Consider the following 14298-nt stretch of genomic DNA (forward strand, 5'->3'; position numbering starts at 1 on the left):
TCAGCATACTGTATGAGGTGGCAGTATCGTACGAGGGGTGATCTCAGACTCCCAGCTTGTAGGCTACTGCTGATAGGGGCAGCTGAGGCTTTATCATACTGGGCCTGCTCCACACACCCCCTACCCCTCCCTCTCTGCCCCTCTCTCTTCCTCCCTCAGAAGCCAATCCATAGCCTGTGAGCTCTCCATATGACCGCTTGTGTACTTGTACGTGTGTGTGTTTAAATGTAAATGTTCATATTTTGACTGACTCAATTATTTCCGTTCAATCAGAGAGAGGCCTCGCCTTGCACTAGTCAGTGTGAGGATGCTGGGAATGTTGTTTGGAGATGTGTGTCTGGCACATGCTGGCCATGGATATTGGATATAGTGTTTGGAACTCCAATACAAGATAACCATGACAGAAGAACGCCACAGTGGGCTATGACGCAAAGCAGGGGATGGTCCACCCTCACGTGCTTTTGTTTGTTCGTTCCCGTGATAAAGACATCTCATCCTCAACACAGAAGCAGCTGCAATGCTATCAGATGCAGAGAAAGAACTGATAAGGAGCATTTGGGATAGATTGACTCCGGTGGCCGATGACATCGGATCAGAGGCACTCTTCAGGTAGGCTACTTTAACTTTAAAGATTTAGGCCTATATTTTATTTTGTCCTGTCAGGCTAATTCGTCATAATCTACATGGAAACAATTTGGTTTAAATAGGGAGGAATCAATTTAGATACAAACCCAGTGGCGCCGCTAGAAATAACCTTTGACTACAACATGACTAGAATGGACATATCAAATCATTGTGTTAACATGTTAAGCAGGGGACATAAGCGCTCCTTTTTATTTACATTAGGTATCCAAAGAGTCGCTATCTTGAAAAGAATATGCCGAGCAGCACAATGAGGATCAAAGACAGTTTTGATTCCGTTTCACTACTGTTGTTGGCCATAAATTATGCTGACATGTTTCAAGCCTTTGTCAAAGCATGTCTTTGGGTGTAGGGTGTGGCCTAATATAGATGAAATAAGTGACAAATGTTATCTATCACAAGTAAGACAACTCAATCACTCAATCAATCACTCATACAATCAATTGGTCACTCCAACAATACTGGCATGCATGCAGACTGCAGTATGAAAAATGTAGACTCTTTTCACTTAAAAACCTCTTTTGATGAAGACATTGGGAACGCATTAGATGTGTCTATGTACAGTACAAGTGTTACTTGTTACAGTGCAATACTATAGGGATCAGTGCATCAGTAGTACAATTGTACGTTTGTAACCATAGTGACCGACCTCTCATGGCAGACAGGCCTCAACACTGACTACACTGACCTCCTCCCCCCTGCACCTCTGAGCTTTTGGAACACTCTGCAGGATCTTGACACACACACTTGGTGGCTGATTCTGAAATGAAAAATGAGAATTACAGTGTCAAGTCACACACACACACGCACGCACACGCACACATACACACACACACACACACACACACAACCACAGACAAGTAAGGTACACTTGTCGACCCAGCTCGTTCCGAGTCGCAACAAAAAGGAGAGTCACACGACCAAAGCAAGCTTTTAAGAATATTTAATAAGTGGCTACTAAATCATACAAACAATAATCAACTAGTATGAGATGTGAATATCAGTATGTCAGTGGTGTAGTGTAATGTATGGATGCAAAGACAACAGTATGGTGAAGGTGGATGTTGTAAGGTCCAAATCAAACTAAATTGCTCCTGGGGAGAGAGAGAGAACTCTGATTCTGGACGGCCCTTATACTCCAGGCACACCTGTGCCAGGTGCACCTGATCAGGACCACTCCCAGACTCCACCTGCTGGATACAGAAGAAAAGACACCTAACCCCAACCCCCAGCCAGGGGACTGGGAGTCGTCACACACAGGGTTTGGACTGGCATAAAGCTCTTGACCTAACAAATGCAGCAATACAGCCATATCCTGTCCGTGCACATAGTCATGAAATGCATTAATGGGCGGAGATCTGTTTTAGCGTCACTGTATCCAATCTAAAACGGGTTCAAAAGAGTAAACCAGGCCCCGGTTACCAAGAGGGTAACCCTCAAAACTGTGACAGCGAGGAGAAACTGTGGATTTTGAGCGACATGAAGTTGGTTTGATTTGGGATATTCCAGTTGGATATTCGAGGTGAACTTCACCGACTCTTTAACGCTTATTTCGCCGACTGTACCCTACCGAAAGCCGGGGTTGAGAGCGGTACCGGCGTCTAAGCAATGCAACGTAAATGTTAGGGGCCGTCCACAAATTACCGTTTTATATGACTTTTTTCAAATCTTTGATTTTCAATAGCTCTGGTACCACGTGACTCAAAAACACCAAGATAGACTCAAATTGTTCAGGGACAATTGCTGCACGAGATACACCTTTGCTTTAACTACTTAATCTCCCATTATTTTATATACATTTTTATCTTCCATTTTTTACCTTTTCTTTTCAATAGCTCTGGGACCACGTGAACTAATGTCGCGTTCCAGGCAACCCGTAACTCGTGTTTTTCCGACCTTCTACACCTGAAAATGCACTGGAATGGCAGGTAAACCCGTAACTTCCCACCCGTGAACTCATACCAGATCGATGTACTCCCAGTTGCGCTCTCTGACATCACACAGCCAAGCAAGATGGCAGCCCCCATGGGTATGGCGACAAAGATAACTTTAGGGCAACGTAAAGTAAATTTGTACATTGTAATCAAAATAATACAAACGATTATGCACAAGACAAGAGATAGCTAGTGCTAGCTAGCTAATATTAAGGTAAACCTGAACGTGACCATGCAAACGGCGAAAAATCGATGATGTCAATAAATAAAATGTAACGTACGATTTCTTAGCATAGCGAAATGAGGCATACAATGTTTAGCTTGCCAGCTCTGACAATGTGCCAAATCTCAAGCTTTTACCATATCGGCTTGTTTACATGTATCCAGAATTCCACGCATTCAGACAGTTTGCCTGGAACGCTATGAAGTCGTGAATCTGACTTGAAGTCGTAACTTACGGGCTCAAAATCCTATCTGGAACGTGGCATAAACACCCCAAAATAGGATCATATTGTTCAGGGACCTTGTCTGATTGAGATACACCTTTTATTTTCTCCAATTTCTTCTCACATTATTTTATATTAATTTTAAGTGTCATTTTTAGACCTTTTCTTTTCAATAGCTCTGGGACCACATGACCAAAACACCCCAAAAAAGGCTCATATTGTTCAGGGACATTGTCTGCACGAGATACACCTTTTATTTTGTCCGATTTCATCTCAAATGATTTTATATGAATTTTAATTGTCATGTTTAGACCTTTTCTTTTCAATAGCTCTGGGACCACATGACCAAAACACCCCAAAAAAGGCTCATATTGTTCAGGGACATTGTCTGCACGAGATACACCTTTTATTTTGTCCGACTTCATCTCAAATTATTTTATATGAATTTTAGTTATCATTTTTAGACCTTTTCTTTTCAATAGCTCAGGAACCACGTGACCTAAACACCCCAACATAGGCTCGTATTGTTCAGGGACATTGGCTTCATGAGATACACCTTTTATTTTGTCCAAATTATTTTTGTCCAATTTCTTCACATTATTTTATATGAATTTTAATTGTCATTTTTAGACCTTTTCTTTTCAATAGCTCTGGAACCACGTGAACTAAACACCCCAAAATAGGCTCATATTGTTCAGGGACATTGGCTTCATGAGATACACCTTTTATTTTGTCCAATTTATTCTCACATTATTTTATATGAATTTTAATTGTCTTTTTTAGACCTTTTCTTTTCAATAGCTCAGGAACCACGTGACCAAAACACCCCAAAATAGGCTCATATTGTTCAGGGCCATTGGCTTCATGACATACACCTTTTATTTTGTCAATTTTCACGGTTCAATATTTTATGTACATTTATGTACAATTTTACACTTTTACATATACAAATGCTTTGCTACGAGCTGCAACTGCAGGAACTACACAAACTAGGTGATGCAGATCCTCTTCCATGATGGTGTAAACCATAAAAATCATATACAATATTTAGAGATGTAATTTAACAAACCAAAAGGTGTATCTCGTGCAGCCATTGTCCCTGAACAAAATGAGACTAATTTTGGATCTTCTGGTCATGTGGTCCCAGAGCTATTGAAAATATAAGGTGTAAAAATGACCATAAAAAATCAGATAAAAATAATTAGAGATGTAATTGAACAAATAAAAAGGTTTATGTCGTGCAAGCATTATCCCTGAACAAAATGAGACTACTTTTAGGTATTCTGGTCATGTGGTCCCAGAGCTATTGAAAATATAAGAAAAATGACCATACAAATCATATAAAATATTTTGAGTTGTAATTGGACAGAATAAAATGTGTATCTCGTGCAACCATGGTCCCTGAGCAAAATGAGACCATTGTGGGGAATACACGAATATCAAGCGCGAATATCCAACTGGAATATCTAAAATCAAACTAACTTCACCTCGCCTGGATTTTGTATTATTTCCTGATTTTTTTTAATTTTTATATATATATATCCAAATGCATTTAGACCTACTGTTCTGTTTTTCGCTGCTTTCCTAGGATGTTCACAAATTACCCCGGGAGTAAGACGTACTTTTCGCACCTGGACATCAGCTTCCGGTCCCAGCACATGCTGGACCACGGGAGGAAGATAGTTCTGGCCCTAGCGGAGGGAGCACGTGACATCAGCACACTGGCCGTCACCCTCGAACCCCTCCAGACCATGCATGCCTACATTCTCCGCATAGATCCATGGAACTTCAAGGTAGGCCTATACCTTCTCAATCTCACTGGAGGTTTGGATAACCAAGCAGTTTCATTGAATCCATATCTTTCCCCAATAATATCAGTTTATGAACTATGAATAATTGTATAGGAATATAGGGATATGTTTGATAATTTATTTAGGAGGCATAAATTCTTTATTATTATAGCTCCCAGTAAGAGGAGTCCCGATTGGTGGATCAGCAGGGGGTGGGGGGTGGGGTTGACCCTGCTAGGAGGCTGCAGGTGTCCTGTTCCGTCTCTCTCCCTCATGTGTCTCTTTCCTTTTCCTAGTGTGTGTTTACCCATCAACAGTGTTCTATGTACAGTATGGGTCCTTGTGGCCAATACAGGATGATTCTGCCTTCTTCAGTTAGCTACATTATTATCATTGAAATATCATTATGTATTTTATTTATTTTTACTATAATAATTGTCTATTTTTATGTAAAGCACTTTTATGTAAAGTAATTTCCTTGCTGTGAAGCACTTTGAGCTGCGTTTTTTTGTATGAAAGGTGCTATACAAATAACGTTGTATTATTATTATTGATATTATTATTATATTCAGATGGAATAGATTATTATGTTGAACACATTTATTTCAAGTAATTTTATTAATTCTTTCCTTATTTATTTTTTCCTCTTGCCAGCTTTTTTCTCACTGTCTCCTCGTGACCCTGGCGTGTTACATGGGGGACAGATTCACACCGGAGGCCCATGCGGCCATGGACAAGTTCCTCTCAGCATTTTCAGCCGTGCTCTCACTGAAATTCAGATAAAAGAGCAATAGCACTATAATCATATCCCAATCCCATGGTACTATTCCAACTTATTAAAGGAGTAGTAAAGGGAAAATGCATGTTTAGCCCTGTTTTAAGGTTACTTATGATCATATACAATGGTTCAGATCAAAACGTTGACAAAACTAGCACTTTTGAGAAAGTCTGATAATTGCTCTACCACCGTTTAGGTCATACAATGGATGTGGATGGGCACCGTGAAAAATCTTTCAAAAACATGTTAAACTCTCGATTTCAAAGACAAGAAGCTCACCGAGGGGGTAATTGGTGTCCGTTGGTGTTCTGTCATCAAATTCGCCGCAAAGTATGAATCCTGTAGGGTTTTATTGATCATTTTATGAAATCCATTGGCTTATATTGACGCGACCGTTGTAGATGTGTAGATCAATCCGCAGAGGGGATTCAGGAAGCGGAACTACTTACGGTAGCTATTGTTATTGTTTATGTTGCTAGGCTACCTAGTTTGCAGAAGTTTCCACATGTATGTGCTGCGACTAGTTCTATGCTAAATATTTTTTAAAAGCCTTTCCAGATGAACTAGAATCTTACTTTATGGCGAATTATATGTCAGAACGCCAACTAACACCTTGGTGACTTTCTTGTCTTTGAAATTGAGAGTTTAACATGTTTTTTGAATGATTTTTCAAGGTGCCCACCCACATCCATTGTATGACCTAAACGTTGGTAGAGCAATTATCAGGCTTTCTCAAAAGTGCTAGTTTTGTCAAGGTTTTGATCTTAACCATATGATCATAAGTAACCTTAAAACAGGGCTAGACATGCATTTTCCCTTTACCACTCCTTTAATGTTAACTTATACTTTAAGTTAAAGTTATAGTTTGTTATAGTTTGAGTCTGTATAGTATGTATTTGTGTAATAAACATTTACAAAGACCAACTTCCTTTTTCTGTTATCCAATTAGTGCTCAATATTGATTAGTTAGCTACGGGATTAAGTTGTAGCCACAGAGACTGTGAACCCCACATTATGTAGGCTAGGCTTACTAAACGTCGTCAGCCAACTGTTTTGCTGTAAAATGGTGCAATAGTGCCTCCGTCTGGTAGGCATTGGATCTTCACCATGCTCTAGTCAAGTTTATTGTTGAGTTCTTCTGACTGATGTCTTGCCAATCGTGTGGCTATTTGCCACTACTCAACTATTCAGTCAACCATTTATAAGCTAATCAATTGCGGTAGCTTACTTATTAAGCAGATTACTTTTGTCATCACCTCCTACAAGTGATTTACAGCTTGAACCTGTTATCTGTCGCTCTCCATTGTGCTGGATTGGCCGGTCAGTGGCATAGTCTTGTCACCCGAGTTATTAATAATATCAAGCTATAGCCTACGTTTTATGCCTAAATGCTACAGAATATACTACAAAGGATAGATGTGTTTCATTTTATCCAAGAAAAGGGTGCTAAGAGAGTGTTTTGACTCGCCGTTTATACTTGGAATGTCTACTTTTAGGATTTGATCATTTCCTACATTTCACAGGAGAGCATGCTGAGACAGGTAAGATTACACACTATGTTTCCTGCCTCGTAAAACACATGTTTTTTACTTTCTCCAACGCGTTTACGTATGCCCTATTGACTTCCATTGTAGCCCAGTAAGAGCCTGCAGCCTAACATGCAAACCAGGATTGATTGTATCAATGAACGCACTGATAAAATTAAGAATAAAATCACATCGCACATGCAGTTTACCTATACTGTAATTTATTTTGCACACTTAAAAAAGGTCTTCACAACAGTCTGTGCCTTGCGGAAGCATACAGTAAATGGCTTCATTCAAATGCATGAATTGTAGGCCAGAGCCAGCAATAGTGTCCCTCTCCTTACCACGATTAATGTTGTCTTGTGTGATATTGTGATACTGAGTGACCTTAGACACTAGAAACATCTACCAGCTCCATATACGTGTATTATTGCTTTATCGCAGTCATAAAGCCCCAACTTGAGAAAGAAGATTTTGTGAGCCAACAGACTGATGCACTATTTACAGACAATGTTTAAACTATTACATTAACAAACGCAAAAGGAAATATCGATATCAAGACAGCTAAACTGATGTGACTGACAAGTGAGTGCACATGAAGGTGCACGTCACCTCCGGTGGCTTTAAGACAATAAACACTTTTGGGTCACATTCAGTGTATGAAAGTGTATTTAATAGAAACCCCATCCCACAGTTTACCAAAATGAAAAAAAGAAACAAAAAAGAGTAGATGATCATCTCACAGACAAGCGACACATGTCCACCTCTGCTGTTGTTCAAAATTCAAGTTAAATGTCATTCCAAGGGCAAATTTATTGTCAATCACACATGTACAGTATTAAGAAAATGTTACAATGTTCAACACGCAACTGTTGCTGGGTGTGTGGAGTGTCATTTCATTATGACCCTTATCTTCTCATCTCCAAGAACGAGCCTAGAAGAAATAGAACGCAGGGTGATTATACATCGCAACTACAACATCTGCCTGATTAGGCAACTACATTATATAAGGAAGGTTCACTTTGAATTGATGCGAAGAAACTTCTGGAATGCATCTCCAGAGGCAAAAACAGGAGGCCACAGGACCGCACTTCCAGCTACCACCACTAGAACCACATTAGAATTGTTTAAATTGGGGGCGCTAGGGTTTTTCCAAGCTCTATCCCTAACACCGCCCATGGGAAGTTCAGACTGTTGAGACGTGTCCATCTCTCACCTCAGGAGAGCGGCTGCCAGAAGTCCTCCTCCTATGGGTCCGACCCAGTAGACCCAGTGGTAGGTCCAGTAGTTAGCCATCACCGCCGGTCCAAAAGCCCTGGCAGGATTAAGACACGTCCCGGACACATCCCCCCTAAAGTAGCACACAAGAGGAGCGTTAGCACAAAACAATGATGTTTAAATAACCCTAACCCAACTCTAGATAGATCCTCACCTATAAATCCCTCCATGCCCTTGCTATCTGATCTTAGACCTCTGATCATCATACCCCATCTCGTCTGCTCTCCACCCCCCCGCACCAGCCTGCCAACCTTTGGGGACAGAGCTTTCAGTGTGGCAGCCCCCACCTTCTGGAACTCTCTCCCCACAGAGATTTTGAATGCCCCAACCCTGGACATCTTCAAATCAGCCCTCAAAGCCCACCTGTTCACCCTTTGACCCATGGTGAGTGAGTGAGTGAGTGAGTGAGTGAGTGAGTGAGAGTGAGTGAGTGAGTGAGTGAGTGAGTGAGTGAGTGAGTGAGTGAGTGAGTGAGTGAGTGAGTGAGTGAGTGAGTGAGTGAGTGAGTGAGTGAGTGAGCGAGCGAGTTAGTTAGTTAGTTAGTTAGTTAGTTTCTGTGTTGTTTTGTTCTGGCCTGCTTCAGTCATCTGTCCGACCTGTCTCCTTCTGTCACTGTGTAAAGTGTCCTTGGGTGTCTTGAAAGGCACTCTATAAATCTAATCTATTATTATTAGGCCTATCGTTATCTAGATCTATCCTAACCTTTGAACCCTTCCACTCACCCAGCCAGGACGTTTATAATCACGGTGCAGCCCACCAAGAACGGCGCCATGGGAGTTTTGGTCTTCTTGTTGACAGCGACCAGCAGCACTACCATGGTGATCAGGCACGTCATGGCGACCTCTCCAAAGATGGCCCCGGCCAGCTGGTCCTCTGATTTGAGGATGTCGAACGCCGCTCCGGTGGCGTTGATGTAGCGCTCCCTGGGCACCATCAGCTGAGGAGAAGTCGGTTCAGGTCAGTCACATTCATACAGTACATCTAGCTGTGTGATTCAGTGCCTGAGTTGAATATGACGGACGTGGAGCTTTGAGATTTAGATGTTCAGTATGATGGATCACAGTAGGATCGTTCAGTTGTTTTCCAGCGGAGTGCAGTGATGACATTAGCAGGCTGCAGCTAGCCTGGGCTGCGGCTATCAGTGCTAAGACACCTCTGAGGTTATAACCAAATATATAAAATATGATATCCTATATTAAATTGCTGTAATAGAGAACTGTCAGTCTGGATAAAGCTAACCTACGGTTCTTTGGCCAACTACCTGTCTGAACATACTGTACTATGCTAGTCAGACTGACCTTGGCCATGCCGGCACCTAAAAGTCCTCCAACGACCTGGCTGGCGAGGTAGGGCCCCACCATGAGCAGCTGCATGCCTCCACACAGGTAGATGGCGATGGTGAAGGGAGGGTTGAAATGGGACCCGCTTCGCAGAGGGAGGGCAAACAGGGACACAGGGATCAAACAAAGTGATGCATGGAGAAAGAGCCGCTTGTTGTGACAGGCGACAGGCGTCTGTTGTTATCCTCTCAGATTTTGACACACGCTCGGTCGGAAATTCCCTCTCTTCCTCCAATCCCACGAAGACCAGACGAGGGAGATGGGACCCTGCTCCTTCCTGATCTCTACCATACCATGTCACCACACCACGTCAATTTAATTCAATTCAATTGAGAAAAAACAACAGAAACCACGTATGAATCCCTGAGGGACAATTCATTTGTCTGAAACAACAGGTAGCCTATACGGTACCATAACCACTCATGATCTACAGCACCGTACCTGATGTTATCCATAACGGCCACCATGATGGCGACGGCGAACCCGTGGGCCAGCGCCGGCTGCAACCTGCCCGCCGCCGGCACGTTCTCGATGACCGACACGCAGCCGATGAAGACGAAGAACATGGTGCCCACCACCTCCGCCAGGCAGGGCTGGATCAGGCGCTCGTACGTGTTGGGCGACCGGGCCACTGGGGGAGGCTTCTTCATCAGGGTCGAGTTCGTCTCCTCTTCGTCCAGCTCCATCTTCTCCATCTTCTCCATGGCGTGCCGCTCCTGTGGTCTGCTGCTGCAGGTGTCGGAGGAGTGGCTGGACAGTGGCCGCTCTCTGGCTGGGGCTCTGGATCGGAGTATAACAGAGATGGGAAGGAGTTCTGTCCATTTATACCCATGAGCGTGAAGCAAGAGGGACGTGGGACAATAACCATAAACCCTTCAAGGGTATAATGCCTACTCTGACATTCTCCCAAGGCTCTATGGCTCTTTTACCCCATGACCCCAGTTTTGCCCTGGTGCCAAAGAGGTTATGGAGAGAAGCTGTTCAGACCGGTTGAAAGAGGCCGTCTTTGCATCATGCCAGACGCCCTGGACGACGAGAGGTTAAAATTATTTCGCGACACACCTTGTGATTGATAAGATTTGACGCTATTATGACTGCGATTAAACAATAATACCCATACTGTATATGGAGCTGGTAGACATTTCCATTGTTCAAGGTCACTCAGTATCACAATTTCACACAATAAGGTATCCCAATATCACACATTAACCGTGGTGAGGTGAGGTGAGGTGAAGCTAGGAGAGGGACTCCATTGCTGGCTTTGGCCTACAACTCATCATGCATTTGAATGAAGCCATTTACTGCATTTTTCTGAAAGGCATAGACACTTGTGATGATTTTTTTCAAGTGTGCAAATAAATGACAAGACGTACAGTATGCAAGCTGCGAGGTGAGTTGTGATTTTATTCTAATTCTGATTTTATCTATCCGATTTTATTTATTAGTGTGTTCAATACCTCTGGGTAGTGAAACACGGATACATGCACAAGTTATTGCATTATATGATTAAATATAAACTACTATCATAAACTGTTTACCATTCAGGAACTTTGGACCACAGTATAAACAATTAGTAGGTAGACAACTTAGATAAGGACTTGTATAAATGTTCCTTTATTTAGACACACACACACACACAGACACACACACACACACGCAAACACACACACACACACACACACACAAACACATACACAAACACACAGTGTCGACAAAGCTTTAAACTAAAATATGAAATTAATACTGACAAGAAGTTGAGAGGGAGCCTTTTAGCATCCATCTGCAATCACCCTTTTTCACAAAAAAAGACAGTTACAAAATGGTTATAAAATAGATTCAGATGGACATATTTGTCTAAACACATTGAGGTCTCCTGTGAAGGTTGGCACGACATGGCCGATCACTTCCACAGCACGCGGGTCTTCCTGTCCCCAAAGAACACCCTGAGAGTGAAAGATATTGTTAGTGAGTAAAGAGTACAGCAGTCGTTAAGCATACAGTATGTTGAAACAGATCCCCTGCCACAGACCCTAGACCTTGACAGAACTACTGCAGCCTTGGTTTTCAAGCTCCCTCTTGTGGGATGTACAAATATGCTTTAAGTTTCAAAGGCTCAGTGAAGCAAAGTAAATATTTAACTTGATAGAAAAATAAACATAAAAATACTGAAATGTTCCAAAAACAGGAACTATTTGTTTAATTTGAATGGAATAATTGTATTTGGGTCACTGGTGAAGAGACGGCGTGAATGAACGAAACAAAAGGAATCTCCAGAAACTCGATGTCCCAGACTGCATACCTGACCAGGCCGCCGGTGAGAAGGGCTCCAGAGACGGGGCCCACCCAGTAGACCCAGTGGTGCTTCCAGTGGTTGGCTGCCACTGCAGGTCCGAAGGCCCGGGCGGGGTTCATACAGCCCCCAGACACCCACCCGCTGGGACGGCAGCACAACACACACCTCTGATTAGTGTTCAGGTTTTCCACTGAACAATATACCACATCACCAGTGAGGTAGAATCTTTTATCAAAGATCGAAGATCACAGTGTCGCCGCACACCAAAATAAAGCTATTCCCTCTACTTCAGTTTCAGCCTTTAAAGGTGATATAGATGACATTTTGTAGACCAATCTAAAAAATAAAAAAATAAAAACATCCACAGAACTTTTAGAAAGGTGCAGAATTAAAGTATTGATTATTCATTTAAAATTTTAAAATTTAAAAAAAATAAATTAAATTTTACATTTTTGACCTGTCCGAAATTAATGTTCCCACCTCTAATAAGGCTTGTGAGCCAATAGTATTATGATGTTGGTGCCATGCAGTATCTCTGTGTCTGTGTGTCTGTGTCTGTGTGATCAGGGTTCGTACTATTGGCTCATGAGCCTTGTTATAGTTATTTTTGTAAAATGATTCAACTACATAAAAATGTTACCTATAGCACCTTTAAGCTATCGACTAAGTCCTCATTCTTCTGTCATAAATTAAAATGTCTGAATATTTCTGGGTTCCGTTTCTCCCTTCTCTCTCCACAGAGGCATCCAGCCCTCACCCAGCCAGTATGTTGGCCGCCACGATGAGCCCGATGTAGAGAGGTGCCAGCTGGGTCTTGGTCTTGGCGTTGACTGCACCCATACAGACCACCAGGGTCAGGACCAGGGTCATCAGCATCTCTGCCACCGTGGCTCCACCCAGGGCGTCGGCGCTCTTCACCGCATCAAACGCCCCTCCGGAGACGCTGGCGAAGCTGCCGCTGGGGGAGACCGCCTGTGTGGAGCAGAACATCAGGGCACGGCATCTCTGGATTAGTGGTTTGTTTTCTCAGGCGCGGACCTCGGCAAGTACCTCGCCACACAAGGCGTGAGCCTCACAGTAGTCTGTGGTGTTGTCTTACCCTGGCCAGGCCGGCTCCCACCATGCTGCCTGACAGCTGGACTAGAACATAGGGCCCCAGAAGAACCAGCTCCATCCCTCCACACAGGGCCACGGACAGGGACACCGCCGGGTTCAGATGGCCTCCGCTGGACTCACACAGGACACAAGGAGTACAAGATCAGACACAAGACTTTACAATACCATACAATATCAGACACAAGATAATACAATACCATACAATATCAGACACAAGATAATACAATACCATACAATATCAGACACAAGATAATACAATACCATACAGAACAATTCGGCAACAGAAATCTATCCCAAACCCAACCCATCATACTGTACATACAGTACATTCTTTGCTAATACAGTAATGTGGTAGAAATACTTCACAAGCAGTAAGAGGATTGCAAGAGCATTGCTGTCAAAATGTTGATTAACTAAATGCTACGTGTTCTTAATGACCACATTATAAACACAGTCAAAAACTGCCAACGCGCTCTCAGAGCGTCACCCTGCTGTGAGCAGCAGGCACGCCGCGCCTCACCTGATCCCTCCAAACACCATGACGAGCACCCCGAGGGCCAGGCCGTGAGCCAGCGCCGGCTGGAGGCTCCCCGGGAGCCCCGCGCCGCCGACCACGGACATGCACCCCACGAACACGAACAACGCCGTGCCCAGCAGCTCGGCCAGGCAGGGCTGGACGTAGCGCTCGAACACCGTGATGACCCTCCGCTCCGCCCTAGGCGCCACCACGTCGGCCCCGGACACGGAGAACAGCTCCGACTTGGACTCGTTGACCGACATCTTGCCCTCCTGTTGTCGTTGTTGTTGCTGCTGTGTGTCAGGTCCACCTGCTCGGGTCGCACTGGTTGAGTGTGTGCAGGCTGTGTGTGTGTGAGCTGATAAGAGTGGAGTTTGGGGGGGGGGGGGTGGGGGGGGGGTTGGTGGTACTCTCAGGATACGTGGTGTGTGGGAGTATTGCTCCAGGACCCCACCCCCTGATGTTGGGTTGGTACCATGACATAGAACGGGTATACTGTGTTATTATGGATTATGATGGATCAGTGATGAGAGATATTGATTCAGGCTGCCTTATCATCACATCCAAAACCAAACCTCTTCTGTTCCACACAAGCCAAAGCTGTACCACAGACTCAACTAATAACAGATCTGACTGTA

At 43.5% G+C, this 14298-nt stretch overlaps 2 protein-coding genes across 2 annotated transcripts; one reads left to right on the forward strand and one right to left on the reverse strand.

Annotated features, from left to right (window-relative positions):
- Window positions 1-517: 517 nt before the first annotated feature.
- On the forward strand, window positions 518-5595 carry hbae4 (hemoglobin alpha embryonic-4; the record flags this gene model as incomplete). The annotated part of the gene is made up of 3 exons (XM_084456647.1): window positions 518-609; window positions 4611-4815; window positions 5467-5595. The coding sequence occupies 3 exons, from the start codon at window positions 518-520 to the stop codon at window positions 5593-5595; spliced, it is 426 nt and encodes a 141-aa protein (XP_084312773.1).
- Window positions 5596-8007: 2412 nt separating this feature from the next.
- On the reverse strand, window positions 8008-13981 carry aqp8a.2 (aquaporin 8a, tandem duplicate 2; the record flags this gene model as incomplete). The annotated part of the gene is made up of 10 exons (XM_084456153.1): window positions 13664-13981; window positions 13127-13253; window positions 12785-12999; window positions 12034-12168; window positions 11639-11677; window positions 10176-10514; window positions 9693-9819; window positions 9117-9331; window positions 8333-8467; window positions 8008-8050 (listed from the first exon to the last, which is right to left on the reverse strand). Exons 1-10 carry the CDS (start codon window positions 13921-13923, stop codon window positions 8008-8010), a joined length of 1635 nt encoding a protein of 544 aa, XP_084312279.1. The 5' UTR covers window positions 13924-13981.
- Between the last annotated feature and the right edge of the window lie 317 nt (window positions 13982-14298).

Source organism: Borostomias antarcticus, assembly GCF_949987555.1.
Source record: "Borostomias antarcticus genome assembly, chromosome: 22".
In the NCBI taxonomy this organism is placed as follows: Eukaryota; Metazoa; Chordata; class Actinopteri; order Stomiiformes; family Stomiidae; genus Borostomias; species Borostomias antarcticus.